Source organism: Aethalodelphis obliquidens, unplaced genomic scaffold, assembly GCF_003676395.1.
Source record: "Aethalodelphis obliquidens isolate GAN/ISIS:26980383/991018 unplaced genomic scaffold, ASM367639v1 scaffold12, whole genome shotgun sequence".
NCBI classification, from domain to species: domain Eukaryota; kingdom Metazoa; phylum Chordata; class Mammalia; order Artiodactyla; family Delphinidae; genus Aethalodelphis; species Aethalodelphis obliquidens.
The window spans coordinates 31,543,886-31,567,801 of record NW_020837956.1 but is presented as its reverse complement, the minus strand read 5'-3'; the positions used below and the strand labels follow the sequence as shown (position 1 = coordinate 31,567,801).

The 23,916-nt window shown below is 43.2% G+C and overlaps 1 protein-coding gene across 2 annotated transcripts in view; it reads right to left on the bottom strand.

The window, feature by feature from the left end:
- CYRIA (CYFIP related Rac1 interactor A) overlaps positions 1-23,916 on the bottom strand; it is a 107,342-nt gene that overhangs the window by 22,743 nt on the left and 60,683 nt on the right. The window contains exon 3 of one of the 2 annotated variants that reach the window (XM_027113787.1): positions 4,020-4,099. In XM_027113787.1, the coding sequence (XP_026969588.1) occupies positions 4,020-4,089 (70 nt within the window). In that variant the 5' untranslated portion in view covers positions 4,090-4,099. Of the gene's footprint in view, positions 1-4,019; positions 4,100-23,916 lie in introns of those variants that run through there. The other variant, XM_027113788.1, reaches the window with a different exon arrangement.

The window sequence follows — 23,916 nt, the reverse complement described above, 5'->3', positions numbered from 1 at the left end:
TAAAGCAATCTCCCTGTGCTAGAATAATTTTATATCACATGAAAAAAAAATAAACCCAACACCTCTCTCATAACACACACAAAAATTAGTTAAGGATTGACCATTGACCTAATGTAAAGCTTAAGATTCTAAAACTTTCATAAGGAAATGTAGTAGGATATCTTTATGACCGTGGAATAGGCATGATTTCTTAAAGAAGATACAGCATGAACTTAGTAAAAAAGGAAAAAAATAACACTTCATCAAAATGTAAAACTTCTGTTCATGGAAAGAAAACAGTAGTGGGATGAAAAAACAACAATAAAAAGACGTTAAGTGATTGTGTAGAAATGTGACCATAAACTGTAAAACCTGCTGCAAAGGGCAAAAAATTTAAATCAGATCCACACAACTGGAAAACCTAAGGACAGATGTGTCTAATTTTGTATTATATTTTGACCCAACCTAATTATGTCTATTTGACCCAGTTCAATTATATTCCATCAGTGACTTCAAAAACAATATTCAACATTCAAAGTAGAGGTGCCAAAGGCCTTTGAGTTGTTGCCATATACTGTTCAGCCTTCCTTTCTCCTTCTACTTCTTCCTCCTTAACTCTTTTGTAATCCAGTCTCTGTACTCAAAGTGATAAATCCTGAATCTGTTGGGCAGTTAACCGTCCAATCTGTCATCCCCTTTTCAAGCTTTTTCCTTCTTGACCACTCTTAGCATTTGAATCCATTTACACTCCCTCCTACTTGAATGTCTGTGTCTCCTGGCTGCCTGATCTAGCCTGTTCTATTCTGTTTCTTCACATGGCCAGCATCTGTTACTCAGGCTCATTCACTGTCCAACAGTCCAGGCTCAATGCGGGCTGAGTGCTGGGTCGCCAAACTGGGTAGGGCCCAAGCCCTGCCATCAGGAATCTCAACTGAGTAAGATGAGGTTCCTCCTCAGTGTGGCCTTTCTCTCCTGGATCCTCTAACTACTCAACTCCCTTTAAGTATAAGCACACCTGAAGTTCCCATCCCCTCAAGCTCTTGCCTGCTCTAGTTTTCCCTCAGGGATTTCAACTATTCTCTTTGGAAAAGTCTTCTAGATCTGTAGAAAAAACACTCATTGTTTTAAGTCCATTCCAAATGCCACCTTTGCAAGAAGACTTCCCCAATCCCTTCTGTAGTCATCCATTTCCTGAAACTTGATGTATGCTTTCTCCCTCTACTCCCAGGCCACACCGTGCCTCTCCTAAGCCCCTTACTTTACTTTATCTTGAACTGTGTGCCTGTATTGTCCTCCACACCTGCCTGGGGCTTCATTAGGCAAAGGCTGCTCTTGTCTAGCTCTGTCTCCCTGATGGCACTGTGGCTTACACGAAGGCTCATAACCATTCTCAGTATATTGTTACCGTACTGAGCTGAAATCTATATACTCAAGGAAAAATCATGATCACAGCCCATCTTCCCCACCCTTCCAGTCCATCACCCTTTTTTCTTGAAAGCCAACTTTAGGAAATACGATTTGCAGGATCAAGAAACCAATTTTTTTTTTTCATGAGACATCTTAGTTTGTAGATGATTAAGACTTCTCTCTCTAATCAGGAACAGAATGATGGCTGTAGCACTTCCTGGAAGCTGTCTGTGATGAGCACTTAAGGGAATCAAAGCAGAGGGAGGAAGAAAGCCAAAGACATCTGTGTTCCCATCTCAGTTCCCCAATCATTCCCTGTGAGACTTCAGCCCCGTGATTTATCTTCTCAGTCTCAGTGAAATAATGTTACTCTTCTTGGTCTTGAGGGGGAAATAAACAAGATTTTATATATTTCTATAAATTTATAGTTTTACATTTTCCTTAAATACTATAGTTCTAGTCCTAGTAGTGAGCCACCAGACATGGAAATCCATTCCACACTTCCCCCTCTTAGAGAAATTATAGTATATCTACAAATGGAATTTTGGTACCATAAGCTGTTATCAAAATTCAAGATATTTAAATGTTCTCTTCAGCCACCATGACCTTCCCGTAAATAACATATTAAGAAAATGTCCAAGGTACAAGACTGAGCAGATCAGAGTCCTTGGGTTGTAGCAGAGAGGAAGTGAAGCCCCTTTGCTATGGTGGTGGGGAAGGAGATCCCCTGAGATGTCACCTCAGAACACTGCTGCTCCAGAGAACATCAGTTGAAAACTACTGCTTTAAATTCCTGTAGATTTTACTTTTATCACTTTAAAGGATTTTGATATTAGACTTGACAAAGGACTCAACCCTATTCTATGTGGAAGCATGGAAAGCCAAAATTCAAGAACAGCGAAATAGGCAAATGGGGTCACTCTGGCAGTCGTTGTGAGAAGCACACACACATGCATGTGGACTTTAGGGCTTCCAAAAAAGAACAGGCATGTAACTCCCCTAGGTGTTTATATGTCCCTGAAGTTGAGAGTGAATGGGGTGTTTTACCACCATTTGGGCCTCTGTGCATGCTGAATGAAACAGTGTAAAGTGCCTTTGACAAGAAGTGGAAGGGGTCAATTAAAAATGCAAGTAGTAAAATTAGGGTGTTGGAATTATGGGTAATTTATTTTGTAACAATTCTTTAAAGTTATTAATAAATCTTCCTGTAACAACAACAACAAAGATATATGTATATTACAGAGGAGTAGCAAAAGTCACACAAGTAAAAAAAGCCCATTCTTTTTGAAGTATCAAATCAATCTGGCTCTTGAGTTCCCAGCTGTACCTCTTACCAAACCCAACCAAACCCAGCCAAACCCAACCAAGCCCAACCAAATCCAACCAAGTCCAACCAAAACCCAACCAAACCCAACCAAGCCCAACCAAACCCAACCAAGCCCAACCAAAACCCAACCAAACCCAACCAAAACCAACCACACCCAACCAAACCCAACCAAGCCCAACCCAAACCAACCACACCCAATCAAATCCAGACAAACCCAGTCAAATATCAAGAACAACAGCAAACCGAGTTAAATCAGAAGTGAGATCTCTTTCGTTGAATATAATCTACAGTAAAAATCTTTTTCAGAATGCAAGAGCTTTGGGGACACTTTTCCTTTTCAAGTAGGTATTTTAGACATACCAAAGATTTTAAAAAGATACATCCAAGGAGCTTTCATCATTCGGTTTGCTGTATCTTAGAAGGGTCTTCTAGCATTTACTTAGAAAATCTCTGTTAGAAGGTTTAATGTATATGTAAGGAAGTTCCAACTTATTTTTAATATAAATAAAGTACTTGAAATATTACAGTTTAAAGCAGATTAAAGTTTGGAACAGATGACTACTGGACAAAGGACATTTAACTATGCTTAGCATTGTGGACCTGCAATTCAAAAAGAGGAGAACACAAGAGTGAGTGTAGAAATGTGAGCCCAGTTGATTAAACATGAATGTGTCTTTCAGTTATAAATACAGTCAATCAAAAAATAACAAGATAAGAAAGAATCTCTGTATGTATTTAGTCATGATTCATAAGCCATTTTGCCTTAGGAAAAAATTAAAAGTTTTTGACAAAAGAAAAATAAACTTTCAAATGAAAGTTATATCTTAAACTCCTGAAACAGTTTTGAATTATCAAATAATATAAAAGAATAGCGATGACTCAAAAATACAAAATCTGTAAGCCTCATTTCTTGTATATATCACTTTTTCTTTCACGTCTAGTGATATCTGTTCTATATTAATCTGTGTCAATTACTATGTATACTATTTTTCTTTGGAATATGACATAAAAAACCTTGAAAATTATTAGGAAAATACACATTGATGATTTATGTTAGACCTACAATAACTGTTTGCTTCTAAAATCAAAGAAAAGCCTGGGCGTATTAAAAAGATATTCTTTGGGGTGTTTTTAAAATGTATGAAAAGAAAGAAGGAAATGATCTTTGAAGACTCAGAGAAATGCAGAGTGACATTTCGATGTGGTTTAAGTATCACACACAATCTTTATCTTATAGCTTCCCTATCAACAAGCTATAAAGAAAGTGAAAAGTTTTCATCATAATCTTTTAAGTTTTGGAACTTACTTTCAAAATCCAGGAAAAAATGTGGGTAGTTTTCAATTTCCCTGGTAAGGACTTTGAGCAGGTTTCCCATCCCAGCAAACCTAGGAGAGGCAACACAAAACCAAATACCATTAGCAATATAAAAAACAAGCTTCTTAAAAGATTGGACATTTTTTAATAACTTGCATAAATACCACTGAACCCCTATAACTACATCAGAAGGCCCAATAGAAAGTATCTTTATACCAGGTGATGAGTGATAACTTAGCAACTATTTTTTATTCAAAGAATTAGGTATTTTAGTCATAGGAGGCAGAGTTTACGTATATTCTACAAATTTCTTCCCTTTCCCCTTCACTAATCCCCTGAATCCTTACGGTTAATATTTCAGCTTCGCTTTGTTTCTGTTCCATTGATGTGGGAACATACCATGTCAATGGACAAGCAGAACAGAGAGGGCATTATTAAAATACCTATCCAAAAAGGTAAGTTTCTTACAGTTCCTGAGGAAAAGAGTTCAGAAAACAGATTTATACTCCCAGGAACCCCTCTTAGCCTGTACAGGAGGTCATGTTTCCCAGGCAAGTCAGAGGCTCTTGCAATTTGACATTTCAATGGTAACGAAATTAGGTACTTCATGAAGTGTAGAAACGGAAAGGTATAATAACCAAAAAGTTTTCTCAATGAAACTGCAGCCTGAGGCATTTGCAAGGGTGAATCAAGTCTACAGAGAAATACAAATTTGTTACATATCTGCAATCCCAACCTGAAAAAATAGGGGAAATGTAGTTATTATTTAAGTAAATACCACAATTTCTACTGCTCTCAGCTCTAGACATTCAACCGTCTTCTTCAGGAGGCCATTGTCCATTCATTTATTCTACACATATTTACGGAGCCGTGATTTGATGCTGGGTACTGTGCTCTTTGGAAGGCATTTTTCTAACTCATGATTCAGACACCTCAGCTTGTGAAGGATCAACTTGAAAAATCACTGGACCAGTAAAAGGGAACTGCAGGGACGTAATTTTCTATCCACATGGCTTCTGACAATATTTATGTTGCTATAGGCATTTAAAAAGATAAGCCACTCTAAGAAAGATGTGGTGAAAGAGGAATATACGAAAAGGATGATGTTGTGCATGAAAATACATAGCAAGCAGTTCCCTTAAGTGCAGAAGGTGGTATAATCTGGTCTCCATAATCCCCCCTTCTGAGAAAATAACTCATATACTTGCAGACATCATTCACGGTATAAGTCACTAACGTGAAGGTAGAAAAGAGTCTGCTCAGGGAGGGCTGTTTGCAATCCTAGCTCTGTTTCCTGTTAGCCCTGTTATCCGAGGCAAGGTACTTTACTCTCTAAGCCTCAGTTTTCTCATCTGTAAAAAGAATTTTTGAAATGTATCTATTTCATCAATCATGAATATTAATAAAAATAGAAAGTGTTTAGCACCGTACTTATAGGAAGTGCTCAAGGCACATTACATGATAATTACCACCATCATCATCGTGATAATTATCTTAACAGCCTTCAAATACTTACTTAGAATTCTCTTATGGAAAACGAATGAGGTCGGTTATATGTGGCTCTAGGGAAGAGAACCAGAACCAACGAGGAAATAACGAGGAAGATCTTCATTCAGTGTTGTGAGAAAATTTCTAACCATTAGGGCTGTCAGCATATTGGGTGATTTGCCCTGTGAAATAGTGTTTCCTGTCACTGGTGGTGTTTAAGTAGAAATATGGTATATTACTCCTGAAAAATATTATAAAAATGAGTTGGGCAGAAGGTTGGGATAGATACCTCTTAGACCTTGCCTATCTTGGAATATATGAATGTGTGGGCATGTATGACATGTACACACACACAGACACACACAATAGGAGGCAAACACCATGCTTCTCTCTTCCAAAAGGATCGTCCCTATTCTTTCTGTCATTTTCTTCCTCCCTTGCCCTTATGCACATTTTCTTTTACGGTATTTTTGAGCAAAGCCCTGTATGAGACAGGTTCTGCCAGATTAACACTCAGAACTGGTCTAGCCCATCCCTGCCACTGGGCAACATTCGCAAATCCTCCTGGGTCTCTAGGAAATAATCTGTTTCCAATTTAATGAACAATTCCAACTCAGACCCCGAGGCGCTTCGTGTAGGAAGATGATTCTACTGTTTAGTAGCAGCCCTGACTTTCATATAAAATGCCTTAATGGAAGTTGAATATTCTTAATTTCCCTAGCTTTGTGCTATTAACATGTCACAAGAGACCTGAATGGATTTAGCTTCCTGCTAAAAGTCTGACTTGTGTAGGATTTTACTGTCAGAGTGCCTGGGTGGGAAATACATTAAGCCTTTAAAATTAGTAACAGACTGAAATAAACACACGTGGAAATACATCCAGATACTAGCTGGCTGCAGAGTTCTGTGCAAAACGTGACTTAAGCTGGTTGGCTGATGCAGCCCAGTATTTTGAAGCATGATTCTAACAACAACCCGGGTCAACTAACTGGAAATATTCTAGATGTACTCTAGATGGCTCACATCCCAAACAGGAACTGTCTGGAACAATAATTGATAATTATGGGATATTATGTAGTATTAGGGGTCAAGTCCAGTCCCATGGAACCTAGAAGACATGCATTTCAATACAAGCTCCTTGAATAAACACAGAAATAGTTCATCTCCTTCATGGAAAAAAAAAATGATGCTTATCGCTCCCCTCCAATGGGACAAGAATTCATGGAAGTATATTCTGGTTCAAGGTCTGCAATGTAAGTTAGCATCACACAGATGGGCACTGGGTAGAGACCATGGTTGTTTTTTATTAGACCTCGGGCTCCACTTGGGAAGACCCTCACCCAAAGAGCTTTTACTACACCCCCAGCTACACTCTTCATGACAGAGCCTCTCCACTCTTTTCAAACAGCTCCTAAGTGCATACAAAACACATTTCTATGAACCATGTTACTAATGAGATGGCTTAGTTAATCACTGTGAGGATTATTTTTTAATATTTGATCTTGTTCAATAAAAGAATTTAAGATAGGGCTTCCCTGGTGGCACAGTGGTTGGGAGTCCGACTGCCGATGCAGGGGACACGGGTTTGTGCCCCGGTCCGGGAGGATCCCACATGCCACGGAACGGCTGGGCCCATGAGCCATGGCCACTAAGCCTGTGCGTCTGGAGCCTGTGCTCCACAGCGAGACAGGCCACAACAGTGAGAGGCCCACATACAGCAAAAAAAAAAGAATTTCAGGTAAGTTATTATACACTATCAGAAAATGCAAATGCTTACATAATGAAAGTGAGGGGAAGAGGAAAATAAAAGGAGAATCATAAGATGAAGGTAGAGAGGCAGGTAGTACATGAACTATAGGTCATCCAGGCAATAAGATCTTCACATCTGCTGGAGATCAATCAGGATCTAAGCTTCTGAGTGCCAAAGCAAAGGGAAAAAAAAGTCTCTTTCAAGATTTGGTGTTCAGAAAATAAAGACAAACTGGTGACACTGGAGAAGTACAGCTTTTTTTTTTTTTAAAATGAAATAGTGATCTAGCTAAGAGAGAGTTGAGACAAAGAGAAATCTCCTCTTAGAGCTCCCATGGGCACAGCAGTGTTTTCACAGCTAAAAGGCGGGGAGAGAAGCCTGGCTGGCAGTCCAGGACTGTATTTAGGGAAGCCGGGGACTCTGGTTTCCATGTTCTGTCCGGTAACTCCATGCCTACACTCCTAATGTGACCTGCTGCTGGGTCAGCCCCAAGGAATTTGCCAGATCCTTGCCACTGTCCACTATGGATTGGGAGCTCATATCAGAGAGAATATGGCAATCCAGCAGGTGATGATTCTAGGCAGTTTCTACAGGTAAAGAAGCTGCTTATTAAGTTCAAGGGATAGGAAAGGTCTCCCCAATAATAAAGGAGGAGATGGAGAACCAATGTGAAGGAAGAGAGAAGAAGTACAGCAAAAAATACAGATGTGAAAGTACTAAAATACTAGGAATAGAATTCATAAAGGAGGGTGCTAAGAAGGATTCCAGGCCTAAGGGAGCTCAAGCAATAATTTACAAAGCATGTTTATTATTTAAAACTAGTATGCTGTCTATATTATAAAGTTTAGGCTTATTTTCACACACACACACACACACACACACACACACACAAACACACAATGTCTCCCTTGACAACTTCAGAGATCATCTCAAAGTGAAACCTCCCTGGGACACGTGATAGTTTGCAGTGGTGTCTGTGAGTGTTGTGAGATCTGAATTTACCCCCTCCAGGAGGGTCTGGTAGGGGCAGAGCAAGGGAAGATTACAAGATTTGGTCTCTCAGATGAAGACAGAGGGGAGATGCCAGTTGGATAAGTACTCATGAGGCGATGGGCCTTGCAAACTTTCTTTCTGGCTCTTACTTGGGATGTTTCCTGCTTTGGAGACTGGCACTGGAAGGTGGTCCTCTTTCCGTCTGTGGCCACTCTGGATGGCCTTTTGCTCTTAGAGACACCTGTCTTCCTCCATGACTGGGTTCTCCAGGACTGTCTCTTCTCTACCAAAGTGAAGGTGTGTGGGCGTCTGCCATGACGGCTTTGGCTATGTGCTGGGGTTGTTCTCCCAGAGCACTGCAGGTTGGGACTTACTGATAAAGATTAGGACACAGTCTGGAGGATCTGCAGCACAGAGTAGGCTAAAATAAAAATGTGGCCTACTGATATTATCAGAAGATGCATAGTGTAAGTGGTAAATGATGAGCTCCTAGAGAAGAGTTTGAAAGAGCCGCACGAATATGAAGCCCTGTCTCACTCCCCCATGATGCTAGAGCAAGTCATTGCCGCTCTGAGTCTCGGTTCTTCACCTACAACAACAATAGTATAATAATCTCTCCTACATGAGATTCTCGCAAAGACTATTGAAATGAGTGTAAAACCGCTGCGTAAAATACTATAAAACACTGCGCAAATATTAGCTATAATTATTCAGCATTACAACTCGTTTCATGGTTTAAGTTATTCATGGAATCAAAGAAGTATTACATCCTCAGAATCATATAAGTTGCGTGTTTCTTGATATTTCAGGTTTGGTCTCCCCAAATCCATGACTCTTTATGTAAACTGCTTTAATGTCAAGCTATAATCAGGTAAATATTTAAAGGTATGAATAGCTAGCACCGCAAGAGATTTTCCTACATGCCAAAGACTGTATTTTAGATACCTTTTCTTACTTTATCTTCAAAATATATCTAAGAGGAAGATATGTTGTTTAGGGATGAGAAAACTTAAAGGTATTAAAATTAAGTACAGAAGCTAATTTTAAAAATATAAATCTTTATGAAAGAAAACTAAATTTTCAAGAGAACAATATTTATATAAGTGTGTGACAGTTAGAGGCTGGGGTCTTCAGATAACTCTATGTAAGTTAATTCCCATTTCCAACACGAAAATCCCAAGCAGAAACAAATGCTTTTGAAAATAGCAGTAAGGAGATCACCCTTTTAATAAATACTCAAAAAAATCATCAAAAACTTCAATTTTTAACCAAATGGTTGTGTCTGTGTTTACCTCTTTTCATAAATATAGCATATAGCACCAATATCTAATGAAGAAAATCCTGCCAAAGGGACTCATGAAATATCTCTACTGAAAAGGAATGAAATGCTAAAGGGCAAAGGGGCAACACAGATTTTCCAACAGTCAAAAGAGGGGGTCAGTCAGGATCACTGCCCACTCAGGTCCCAGGAGACCTAGTTTATCTTCCTCAACTCTGACTCTCTTGGTGACAGTGATCTATCTAAATAAAAGGAAAAATCAAACTCCTATCCTCCCTAAAGGGAATCTCATAACAGTTTGATGGGAAGTTTCTTCTTTTCCCTTTGGTTTTCTAATAAAAACACCACCTTGGATAATTGCCCCGAGGGAAGTAGTCAATCACTGGTTGAACACCCTGAATACCTGCGGCCTGTGGGAATGGGGCTTTCAATGACAGAAGCCATGGCTGCAGTGCTCAAGTGATACACATGCTATTTAGGGAGACAGCACAAGTTCAAATTAAGAATGTAATCGACCTGGAAGCACATAACAAGCTTCTGGTAAGTGGTAGGGGCTCAAAAACGTTAACTGAATGTGAAAGTAGTAGTATGTACCCGATACACAGTAAGTACCAACCAGAGTGATGATGATGATGTTGAAGATGATGATGATATATGAGAGGGACAAGAACATGCACATTTTATTGAGGGTCCACTGTGTGCCAGGCACTGTGCTTGGAGCTTTCACATACTTAAGTTCACTCAAACCTTACAGCAATCCTTCAGGTAGCTATAATTCTCTTCATGTATTGGAAGAAGAAGAAATTTAGTTGGTTAAGCATCTTTCTGAAGACTACAGGAAAATAAAAGAGCTTGAGCATCTAGGAACTCAAAGTCCATGCTCTTTTCCCCACAGGAGGAGACCTGGGATTCCAGACCCCTAGGAGGCCCCTGTTTGGGGACTCTGAGAGTCCGTGGTCTGTGGAAAGTGCGTGCTAGATAATGTATTATTGTATATATATGCTCCTTTCTCTGGGGAGAGAGTCTATAGTTTCTGTTAGATTCCAAAGCGGCCTGCTCTACACTAGTAGCCCCCCAAGGCATGGCCAGTGAAAGACATATTTCTCTAGGAATTTAGAGAAGACAGAAAACCATGTGGGGTGGAATCTCCCAGAAAAATTAGCGTCATAGAAGAAGTGAACTCCACCCAGCCATGAAGGACCCTGGGAATTTGTATTGGCAGAGAGGACGCCTCCAGCTGGGGGATCTAGAATGAGGAGGGAACAAAAGACACTAGTTGGGTGACTGGTGAAGCCTTCCCAATACAGAAGGCTTATTCCTCAAGGTTCATGTATAGCACTACAATTTTGAAATGGATCCTTTCATATGTTTTTCCAAATTGTCTAGAAAGAGGGCGTTTCTCTAGTCACTGTAGGAGTGTTAATAGTGCCTTTAAAGACTGCCCGCATGTCCCTGCCAAGGGAGGCTCTCATCTCCCAGGGGTGACGATTTGGGATGTATGCATGGTATTTTCTATGACTACTTTCTTGGCTCTGAGCTCAAAACCACTTCCATGGGAGCTGGCTCTAAGGCTGCTCAGTAGAAAATGATGACCCTCCTAAAGAAATCGTCCTCTGCTAACATTTCAGTTCCAAAAAAGAGAAGGGGATAAAAGTGCGCTGCACACACACACACACACACACACACACACAGACACGCACATGCACATTTTTTTTTTTTCCTATTTAGAACTCGGTTCTTGTTTGGAAGAAAAAAAATAATAAGATTAGTTGTATTCCCAGAGTGTAAAACCAAATAAAATCAACTAGAAGTGACTTTGAAAAGATGTGGCCATAGTTGGTGAGGAAATTTATTTGTTTACTCTAAGTAAGACATAACAAAGGACTCAGGCCCAGGGTGTGGGCATTGTGAATTCTGACCTTTGCCTGTGTACAACAAGATTTCCATGCCCAGTTTTCATGATTAGAGAACAAGCACTTAGAAAATTTCTTTTGTAGCTATAACTATCGGAAAGGACACTTTCTAAGCCAATACCACCTTTTATCAATACAGAACAGAAAGTGAGAAAAAACAGAACAGCAGCCCCACATGGTTCTATTGCTAATATTTTTCTTAAGGTCTAAGATGATAAATACTCAATGCCTTTACAGAAGGGATGGGTTTTCTTAGCACTCTGAATGAGACAATACCTTTCAGAATCTAAAATGTTTAGCATCGCTGTACAAAGACTTTAGAAATCAGAGACTTCAGTCCTGGTTGAGCCTAATATTTTTCTGCAACATAGTTAGCATATAAGCCCCAGACCAATCACGAATACAACAATGATGTATATTTATATAACATCACGTCTTTGTCAAAGATGTGTCTGGCCTCATTCATCCTCAACATGAGCATGTGTCAAAGGTAGGGAAGGTGATATTGGACCCATTTTACAGATCAGAACATGTGGGTCAGGTATAGTAATTGTCCTTCCCAGGGTCTTCCCAAATGTCCTCAGAATACATTCCATATTAGAACTGGGGTCATCTTTTTAAAGCTCTTATTTACAAAAAAGCACTTGTCCAAGGACCCAAAATACATTAGGGCCAAAGAAGGAGCCAGAAAGAAGGTGTCCTGGCTGTCAATCTCTTGCTCTGTCCATTAACACAAAAAGTAAATGGGACAAATTCATTTTTTAAAAGACATTAAAACATAAGGTTGGGGCTTCCCTGTGGCACAGTGGTTGAGAATCTGCCTGCCGATGCAAGGGACATGGGTTTGAGCCCTGGTCCGGGAAGATCCCACGTGCCGCTGAGCAACTAAGCCCATGTACCACAACTACTGAGACTGCACTCTAGAGCCCGTGAGCCACAACTACCGAGCCCACGTGCCACACTACTGAAGCCCGTGTGCCTAGAGCCCATGCTCTGCAACAACAGAAGCCACCACAATGAGAAGCCTGTGCACCACAACGAAGAGTACCCCCGCTTGCCGCAGCTAGAGAAAGCCCGCGCGCAGCAATGAAGACCCAACGCAGCCAAAAATAAATAAATAAAATACATAAATTTTAAAAAAAACATAAGATGCATATGGTAGTTCTATTTGTAGTTTTTTAAGGACCCTCCATACTGTTCTCCATAGTGGCTGTATCAATTTACATTCCCACCAACAGGGCAAGAACGTTCCCTTTTCTCTACACCCTCTCCAGCATTTGTTGTTTGTAGATTTTCTGATGATGGCTATTCTGACCTGTGTGAGGTGATACCTCATTGTAGTTTCGATTTGCATTTCTCTAATGATTAGTGATGCTGAGCATCTTTTCATGTGCCTCTTGGCCACCTGTATGTCTTTCTTGGTGAAATGTCTATTTAGGTCTTCCACACGTTTTTTAACTGGATTGTTTGGTTTTTTGATACTGAGCTCCATGAGCCGTTTATATATTTTGGAGATTAATCCTTTGCCTGTTGGTTCCTTTGCAAATATTTTCTCCCATTCTGAGGGTCGTTTTATTGTCTTGTTTATGGTTTACTTTGCTGTGCAGAAGCGTTTAAGTTTAATTAAGTCCCATTTGTTTATTTTTGTTTTTATTTCTGTTACTCTAGGAGGTGGGTCAAAAAAGATCTTGCTGTGGTTTATGTCAAAGAGTGTTTTTCCTATGTTTTCCTCTAAAAGTTTTATAGTGTCTGATCTTACATTTAAGTCTTTAATCCATTTGGAGTTTATTTTTGTGTGTGGTGTTAGGTAGGGCTCTGATTTCCTTCCTTTACATGTAGCTGTCCAGTTTTCCTAGCAATCCCACTACTGGGCATATACCCTGAGAAAACCATAGTTCAGAAAGAGACATGCACCACAATGTTCATTGCAGCACTATTTATAACAGCCAGGACATGGAACCAACCTAAATGTCCATCGACAGATGAATGGATAAAGAAGATGTGGCACATATATACAATGGAATATTACTCAGCCATAAAAAGAAACGAAATTGCGATATTTGTAGTGAGGTGCATGGACTTAGAGTCTGTCATACAGAATGAAGTAGGTCAGAAAGAGAAAAACAAATACCGTATGCTAACGCATATATATGGAATCTAAGAAAAGAAAAATGGTACTGATGAACCTAGCTGCAGGGCAGTAATAAAGAGGTAGACATAGAGAATGGACTTGATGACATGGGGCGGGAGGGTGAAGGTGGGGCGAAGTGAGAGTAGCATCGACATATACACACTGCCGAATGTAAAATAGTTGGCTGGTGGGAAGCAGCAGCACAGCACAGGGAGATCGGCTAGGAGCTTTGCGGTGACCTAGAGGGATGGGATAGGGAGGGTGGGAGGGAGGCTCAAGAGGCAGGGGACGTGGGGACATAGGTATGTATATGGCTGATTTGCTTTGTTGTGCAACAGAAACTAACACGGTATTGTGAAGCAATTATACTCCAATAAAGATTTATTAAGTAATAATAATAAAAAAAAACATAAGGTGCGATGTATCACTGCCAGTGGAGGGTTTCTGCTCCATGGTAGTAGGGTCTCCCTAGAACAAGCTAAACAGCGTGTTAAACAGGACATCCCCACTGGTGGTTCATAACACTGTGTGCACTTCTCTCCTTCCCTACCATGATTATCCTAATTCAGACCCTCAGCAGAGCTTCCGGCACCCTGCAAAGAGCCCCCAAACTGACCCTCCTGATTCCAGTTTTGTCTCCTGCCCATTCGTTTTCATTGTTACAAAAGTAACAATGTGACTTCCTTGCTTAATATGCTTCCACGGCTCTCCAGGGCCCACAGGATGTAGCACATACCAGTGTGTGCACTGGATCCAGAAAACCTGGCCTCCAGCCCCTGGCCGTCTCCTCTGTCCCCTCTCTTCCTCTGCACCCCTGGGCCCTCCGCTCATCACACCCTACACTTCTCTAAAGCAGCCTGCTCTTTGTTGCCTCAGGGCCCTTGCACATGTTGCTCCTTCTGTTTACAATTAAAATGACAGCTAACATTTTGTAATGATCTGCAGGCCATAGGGATGAGAGCTTTTCATGTATTATCATATTTTAATTTTCACAACCGCCTTATGAGGTAGGAACTCTTCTCATCCCAACTTTAGAGATAAAGAAATAATCTTAGAGGTTTTAAAAGTTTCTCAAGCCCACAAGTGGCAGAGCTGGGTCTGGAAGTCAATTCCATCTGAACTCTAAGCACTGGCTCTCAGCCGTTGTCTCCCCAGAACCTCCTTTCAAGTATGAGTTTGGAAATCAGGACCTTCAGAAGAACCCCCCTAAATCTTCCCTCCTCTTTGACTCTACCTCAAATAAAACAAAACCCACTCCCTTGGGTAAGCTTGGCTTCTCTTTGCTCACCTAACTTGCTGTGTTTACTGTGTGTTAGTGCCTACAGTGTGGACCATAATTACACACTTTCCCCCCATCTCTGAATATAAGGTCTTCTTGGGCAGGGCTGTTTTTACACCTCCTTGTATTCCCAGCACTTAGCATAGGGCCTGGTACCCAGTTAGCACTGGCAAAGAAATCCTTAAGATTGTTCTGTCCAGTGGTACCAAAGCATCAACCAGTCCAAGGCAAAATGAGAAATTAAGGCTATGGCATGAGCCTTGCATTTCTGCTAGAGTTATGCAAACATCTCTATGCTACAGTGTCTTTTATTTATTTTACAAAATGATAGTGATAGCTGCATCCTAAGTCCCCGAAGTTTATTTTGATATTTTACCGTTTTATGAAATTCCAAAGTCTAGGAGTCACTACCCTGGTCAGTTACTAGGCCCAGCTTGGGAGCAGAGCTGCTGGTCTCTGCTCTGAAGCTGGCGCCTCCAGCTGCACACTGTGGCCTGTGTCTCATTTAGTTTTATGATAAGTCTGATCTCCTAACTACAATGGAGCCCTGAGATTTCCCCAACAGAGTGGAGGAAAGAAGTCCAGTTCTGGCTTCAGGAGTGTTTCTGGCGACTGGATGTGATTGTAGGAGGGCTATTCAGACAATCTGCCCTTCAACCTGATCAACAAGGTTCAGATTTGGAGAAATCCTGATGGCAGCCAGGTTGGCCGCTGCTGTCAGCGACGAAAGAGGCTTGCAGGCTCCCCACACCGTCCCCCAAAAGCAAGTGACCCCTCTGGCTTGCCTCCCATGAACCAACCAGGGAGCTGTCCGAGCAGGGAGAGTACAACCCTGATACGTCTGGTATTCACACTACCCAGAGACACTTTCTCCTAGTAATCATACAACCCATCATACCTCATTTATACTCCTTGATTGCTTACAATGATAAGCAAAACCGGTTGACCATCAGCCTGTAATGTATCAGATACAAAATAGGTGGCTTAAAAAACTACTTCTCAACAAAAGGAAGGGTACGTTCCTTAAATGACAGAAGCACCTGCTTTTCTTTGGCGGTGGGGGGGCGCGGGAAATTCATGGATGGAATGAAGTAGCTCAGCCTATAAATTCCGGGAGCAAAACCAGGTGAGCGATTTTAGATAGTTGGGCTGGGCTGGAATTCCCTGCCCCAGCTGCCGCTTCTGCAATGAAGTCATAAGGTTCTCTGTTCCGTTGCCGAAAGTCGTGCCAAGAATCCAACAGATGATTTCATTCCAAGACGAAGGAGGGAAACTAGAGTGAGTCTATTAAGCACTTTCATCTGACAATAAAAATGAGTTAATGGCTAAAATGTGTTTTCAAAACGTTTTAACACTACAAGTAATGGCACTCAAATGGGAAAATGCCTTGAATACCCTCATCCATCATTAATACCACGGTGTCCCTCAAAAGGGCTGGGTGTTCCCGGTGGAATACAAGCTGCTAGAGTCGAGTTGTAAGACAGTCCATGGGAATTCTCAAAAAAATACCGAGAGACCATTACAGAGCTGAACGATTAAGTGCAGGTTTAAAATAGTCCTTTCAATATCTGAGTTCAGTTTTCTAAAATAGACTATTACCTCATCACAGCTAATTTCCCCATAAACATCAATATTACAACAGCAAAAAGTCTCCACAAGAAATGAGAGTGAAATTAGATTCTTTTTTAGGGAATGAAAGTCAATGTGCCCCCCGCCTCAATTTCCAATACCAGTGAATATGGAAACCATCAAACTGGGACTTTGTTCTGGACCAGCCCACCGCTGGGAAATCATTAGTGAATTTGTTCCCTTCCACTTGTGACATCAAGAACACGGTGAGGAGGAAACTGCTTGATAAGCTTGCCGCTTCCCTAGAAGGAGGGCTGACCGTCACAGCCCACCCAGGCCACTTCTGCCCGATTTCAAAGGGAGAGTGACCCCTGCAGGGCAGCAGTCTTGGAAGTGCCTTCCGCTTACGGAGCAGTGTTGGGAAAGCTGTTTATTCCACCTGTCTCCGATGGCTTCGCTTCAGTCTAGAACCTGAAAGGGAACACGGAGAAGTCGCCCGAAGTTTGGGCTGTTCTGACCATCAGTGATTTAGGTTAGACAGACTCTCGTTTCTCTTGGATGACAGATCTCCTTCCAGAATTGATTCTCGGGTATTTCAACCGACAGAAGCCGGGGTCCTCTTTGCTCTGAGTGAGGGGCTGCAGAGGAATCTTGCCCTGCGTGCTGCTGGCCAAGCCCTCCCCCGCCGAGATGCTGGAGCGCCTCCTTACTGCCCCCTCATCTCTCTGAACGGTCCTTCTTAAGTCTCCGCTTCCTCCATCTAACCTGTAAGTGTCTGTCTCCAATGCTCGTTCTTCACACCTTGTCTCCCCGTCCCGCTCTAGCCCCAAACTGGACCTCCCTCCTCAACTCCTGGCCGGTAACTCTAAGTGAATTTCCTGCAAGCATAGCACTTTGGGGAAGATCTTAATGACCTTAAGTTCCGCCCTTCCCAAATGTCCTCCTCCTTCTTTGTTCACAGAAAGGCATCATCGTCCATTAAATTATGAGCCAGAAACCTGTGTCCCCCGAGATTTCTGCACCTGCTGCCCCCTCTTAGACCTGGTGTCTCACCAAACTCTATCCAGGTACCTTCCACGTCTCCCCTGGCCGTGACTTCTCTCTAAGCCCTACTCCTGGCTGCAGTCTCCAGCCATTATCTTGGGCTCTCTCTCGCCTCCCCCAATCCAACACCAGATACCCCGAGCACCTCGGATCACACAGGAGACTCTGAGCGCACGTTACAGGAAATGTCCTGTGTAAAGTGAATGCTGGTGAATTAAATCTCTTCTATATGTTATCTCACAATATAACCTAAAAAAAAAAGAGAGAGGAAAAAAAAGAAAAAGGCTTCCCCGCCCCCCCCCCGCCCCCCGTCCCTGCCTGGCTCTCGGTCCCCGGCAGCTGTTCCACACATCTGTGCCTGAGGTCTCTCTGCCTCCAGAGGTCACTGTCAAGTGGTGAAATATGACCTCACAGGTCAAGGCACCGGGAGGCACAGTGCCCGCAGATGCAGTACTTCTGGGAAGCGAAAGCCCCCTGAAGAACCCCACCTGCCCCAGTGCCAGGGACTGACTTGATTTGTAAGTCTAGGTTTCCAGACACTGAGTTTTCTTAAACGGAGGTCCACCTGTGCAACAAAGGAGGCTTTGGAATTGATGGAGGTGTCAAAGCATTAGGTATATTACTTCCCAGTTCAAAGTTATTTGTGGGGGGGGATGTCAAAATTACAGAAGTACCAAAAAGACCACCAAAAGCCATTTCACATACTGAAAACCTAAAGAATTTGAAGCCAAGGGAGGTTGGCGCGGTCCATTGCATCTCAAGTGTCAAGGTCCGCCAAAGGGCGGAAAACATCCCTTGAAATCTCAGAGGCAGGAGGGGCTTTGCTTTGGTCTCCAGTTTCTGAAAGGAGCAAATGCCTTGATTTCAAAGTACACTTAATCGCAAACCAAAGGAACGCTTTAAAATAAAACCCCTAGCGTGAACCCCAAGCAAGCACTGAAGACCGTCACTGTAAGCTGGGACAGGAAAGGCGGGGCGGGGGGAGTGTGCTGAGTGCCTGGGAGGCCGGCTCTCCTGCCTTTCTGAGGCAACTCCCCGGCCCAGCGCGATGTGGAGCTGCTGGGTGGAAGGAAAAAGGCATGTTTCAGTGTAAACGTTCCCCAAGCTGGCTGTCAAATTAAGATGGGTGCAATTTTTCACATGGTCCTAGAACCTGACCCGAAGCTCTCTTTCAAGTTTCAGCTCCTGTGAACACTCTGTGCTTTGGTCACACCAGCGTATGGACCGTGCCAACAGTCTGGCCTGGTTCTTGCTTCTGTTTTTGTGCTCATATGCTGCTCCCTTTGCTTGGAATGCCCTCCCCCTCTCCTCTGCCTCTGGATGGCCTATCTTTCAGGGCCCAAATCAGATTGCACTTCCTTCCAGAAACCTCCTCCCTGAGCCCCAGGCTGAATGAACAACCTTTCTTCCTTACTGTGGATTCTTTAAAGGGCTATGTCTTCTTCATTTCCAGAAGGTTACCCATTTCAACTACCCCCCACCCCTCCCCAGCCAAGCTCCACGCACAGGTCCAGCACGCAGTCCAGTCCAGCACTGATGGCCACTGAAACGGAATGGAAGATTCGGTAAGCAGTCACTGCATAGCAATGACAGGAAGATTGTCAACTGCAAACAAGCCGAACAGAGGAAGGGTCGTTGGGAAGAGAAATAGGTTGGAGAAAATAAACATTTCCCAAAATAGAGATATTCTTGTTGTTTTATGATCATAGATGACCTTGAGAATCCGATGAATATCGGCCTTCTTAGAAAAACGCACCCATGAACAGATCCACATGTTTTTGCATATAATTCCAGGAGGTACAACACACACACTGACACCCAAGAATGGAAATCCCTCATTTATTTTAAAATCGCTAATTGAGTGTACGGACAGCCAGGCAGGATGAGGGAGGCATTTCCAAGTGTGTGGACCGTGGACCACGCTGAAGGAGAAAAGGAGTTCTTTAGTGGCAACAGCACAGGCTGAGGAGACCTTGGGTAAGTCTACTCTTCTGAATTTGGGTTTTCCTCGTCTGTGAAATGCGAATCATAATACTTCCTTAGCAGTGTCGTTAGTGAGTAAATAAAATAATGCAGGGAAAGCACCTAGTATAATATCTGGCACGCAGTCAGCCTCCAGCAACGAATGCTAGTTTTCTGCACCTCCTGTCTCGCAACCACAATGCAAACAAGTCATTTCCCTTTTAGCAATAAATTCTGCACGGCCGCTTTGGAGCGACGGAGGAAAGCGACTGAGACCACCGCCTCGGCGAAGAGGTGAAGCCGGTGCCGCGCGGCTACTGCGGGCGCGTTCGCGTGGCTATTAATCATACAAGAGCCCATTTATGACAAACACAGGTCACTCCCTTTGCATGACAAGCCCTATGGGTCCACAGAGGCCCATTATCCAAAAAAAACAGAGCATTGTGGGCGACGCGGGCGAAGCCGAGTGCACACACACAAGCGGACATTGTGAGGCTGTTTGCACAACCCCGCGGTGCTCCTCGCGGATTTCCTGCCAGGGAGACATTTCCATCTCGCGGAGGCGGCTGCAGACATTTGCTCATTCAACATGGCTTCGGGCCGCGGGCTGCGAGAGCCAGGGGCGCGGCGCCCTCTGCCGGCCGTCTCCAGACCGCAGGCGGGGATGGGCGGAGGATAACGGCAGCCGCTCTCAGCATCCCAGCCTCCTCTCTCCTTCCCCTTCTAAAGGAAAGCGGTGCAACAGGCTTGAGCTCTGGGGTCTGGAAAGCCTGTAACATGTGTTGGCCGCAGGTCCTTGGACGAGCCATGTCACCCCTCAGGTCTTACTTTCCTAGGTGGAACCCCCAGCACTCATTTGCTTGCGGCAAGCCCTGAAGGAGATGACAGCTACACCGCCCAGGGCCTGCCCCTCGGCCAGTGTGGAATCAATCCCTGTATTCCCCTTCTCCACCTGTCTCCCGTAGGGTGGGGTTTGTCATCTGCCCTCTGAAACTAGGAAAGGAAATCAACCAGCACCTATGGGTAATGTCTTGGCTTCAACTGTAGCCAGTGTTCAGAGCGCATGTATGACTTGATCTTCCTGTGTCATCTCCTTTTTTCAAATTGTTCTCTCTTGCTTTACAGTGTGTGTTCTGTGTCGGCAAGGGCAGCCCCGACATGCAGTATTCCACCCAGCATCTGAAACGCCCGACCTTCAGGACAGGCTCAGCTGAAGGTGGAGGGTGAGCTCGCAAACATTCTCAGCTAAGCTGTCTTTCTCAGAGATAAAAGAAAGACCACCCTATTGAACCTCTTAAACTGAGCTGTGATGTTTAGCATAGCAACAAGAACATGAACTTGGGTTTGGATCACAGCTTAGCTATTTATTAGCTGGGTGGTCTCAATCAACGTATTTAACAACATTTACTTAACCTCCCAGAGTCCGAGTTTCAATATGAGTAAAACAGAGATGAATTCAACCTCTTCAAGGCTGGTTTGTAGAGACAACGACACCACACATGTAAGGAGCCAGAGGCATAAATGGTAGTGGCCATGGTCACGATCACTACTCTCATTTTCTTGTTCCACTCACTGGTCTTAGTTCTGTCCTCCTGGCCATGAAGAAGGTGGAGGTGCTCTGTGGCATTCTGGAAGCAACTGAGAAGCCGCCGCAGTCCCAGCCCTCCCTTTCTTTTTTTTGAAAATTAACTTTTTATTTCTAACATGGCCAAGAAGATACATGAAACTCAAAACCATCAACAAGAGATGCACACAGAAATATACAGACATGACTTGAGTGCAGGCAGTATTTTTTTTTAATGGCTTTATTGGAGTATAATTGCTTTACAATGGTGTGTTAGTCTCTGCTGTGTAACAAAGTGAATCAGCTATACATACACATGTATCCCCATATCCCCTCCCTCTCACCCTCCCTATCCCAGCCCTCTAGGTGGTCACAAAGCTATGCGCCTGCTTCCCACTAGCTATCTATTTTACGTTTGGTAGTGTATATATGTCCGTGCCACTCTCTCACTTTGTCCCAGCTTATCCTTCCCCCTCCCCGAGTCCCCTTTCTGACACAACTATTAATATCTATTAAATACCATCTTAGAGGATGTATGCTGATGACTTCCAAATTTATAACTGTCTCCTTGTTCCCCTCACTTGAACTCCAGACTCATTTATCCCACTGATTGCTTGACTTCTAATAGACACCTCACACTTCACATATCCAAAATTCAAGTTTTGTTCTTTTTTCCTAGAAATCTGCCCCTTCTTCAGTCTTTCTTCTCTCTGTAAATGGCAATTCCATGTTTCCAGACACTCCGACTAAAAACGTCAGTGTCATCCTCGGCTTTCCTTTCTCTCACACCCCATATCTAAGCTAACAAACCTTCAGCTCTCCTTTCAGGACGCAGCTTGAATTTGATCGTTTCTCGGACATGGAGGCCTAGATACCCACAAGGCATCTCATCTCTTGCCAACACTATCATACTCACTTCCTAAACAGATTCCCCAGTTCCCAATCACTCAGTCAATTACCTATCTGGAAGCTCTAATGATGTTTCAAAAGTTTCAGCATGTCACTCCTCTGGTTAAATCCCTTCAATGGTTTCCTGTGTCACTTAGAGTAAAATACAAGATTCTTATCACAGTCAACAAGGCCCGAGGTGATGTTACCCCAAGGTAGTTCATCTCGTACAACTCCCCTCCATCGCTGGGCTACTCACGGCTTCTGGCCTCTCCCCCTTCTTCATTCTTGAACTTATCACATGTGTTTCTGCCACAGGACCGTTGCTAGTCCTTAGTCCTAGAATGCTTTCCCCCAATATATCTCCATGGTTTTTCTTTAGGCCTCTGTCCAGGGTTTACTTTTCAGCGGAGCCCAACCTAACCACCCTCTCCAACATCACACTTCACCCTACTCCCCACTCACTGTCTTTATTTTTCTTTTGAATCTCTATCGCCATTAACATATATACCCCCAGATCCCAGACTAGGGCCTGACACACAGTAGGAATTCCATAAATACAGGTGGAATGAATGAAGTCATCTGTTCGTAAACATGACTCCCATGATCCCCTGGAGCTTCTCTTCCATCCAAACATGAGATTCTTCCTCCAGGCCCGTGGGAGGAGAGGCTCTCAGGCCATCTGTTATTTTGGTCAGACACTCTTATTTGGGTAAGAAAAGGGGAGAAGTAGTCCTTTCACGGGATGGGAAAGTGCATGGTCAGTGAGCCTGGTCCTAATGAGGTACAGCACGAACCTCTAAAATAGAAAGTGTGTTTTGGGGGGAAAGTAGAGGGAGAGACGGTCAGGAGAATCTACTGAAGACTGATTATATAGGAACTTTGAATTCAGAAAGCAGAAGCAAGGAAACTCCAGGGCAGAAATGCAGCTTGGTGCCTGGGGCGGGTCAGGCAGTTGTTATGTAACCCTGGGGCCTGAAGGTCATGGAAGCTACCGCGACTGTAAGGCCTCTGTAATGCCACCAAATGCACGGGAGTCACTGTCTCTTGTCCTCATCTGTTTTCAGCCACTTGTTTGCTACAAGACCTTGGAGAAGGTCACTCCCTCCATCTGAGTCTCATCCTTATCACATCTGTAACCCACCAGGACTGGCTAGATGACCTGGGAAACTCCTCTTTGTTCCAACATCCTGAGGTTTTAATGCAATGAGAATGTCCAACAATTTCCAGAAATGTATTCAGGCAACCTAAAGCCACACCAGGAGCTAAGGTAATTAGAAATGGGATGAGATTTCCATTTAAGAAACAGAACTGCGCCTTGACAGCACTTCCACAGAGCATCCCTGGCTTGTTCCTTGAAGCCCTGTGGATTTCCAGCTATTTGGGAAGGACGGTGGTGATAGATTCCCAGCACCATGCTATCTCAAAATTGGCCACTGCTGCACTCAGGTAGTACTCCAGAGTTTACCTCCGTGAAAAAGCAGTAATTCAGAAATCAGGTAGAACACTTAAACTACTAAAGAGAAACTGTTCTCGAGCCCTTTTGTACTTCCGAAGCAGCAAACATCATGAAATACGCAGACAGGCTAACTACAACTAATTTTCATATATTTGATAAAGCGGGTCCCGAAGCACCTGTGTTAGGCAACCTTGGGCGGCCAGCTTTCATCTATCCCGTGTATTCAGAGGTCTAATATGACGTTCTCTAATTCAGACTCTTTTCCTCTGGAATTCCAGAAGCAATGGAAGAGCCGCCACAGTCCCAGCCCTCAGAGCCCAAATCAGATCTCACTGCAGTTACGATAATAATATAATTGTAACATTAAGGCACTAGGTTAGGGATAATTGGCAAACACCAAAGCTACGTCCACTGGCTTTCAAAACAATTCCAAGAGATGGTGAAATGATGCTGTTAACTCCCAAGGCTTTGGAAGTCTACTTACTTTGCCCAGGAAATGGCAGCATTCAGCTGAAATAAGTCATAAATTCTTTCAACATTTCTAGAAATTACCAGTAACACTGAAGATT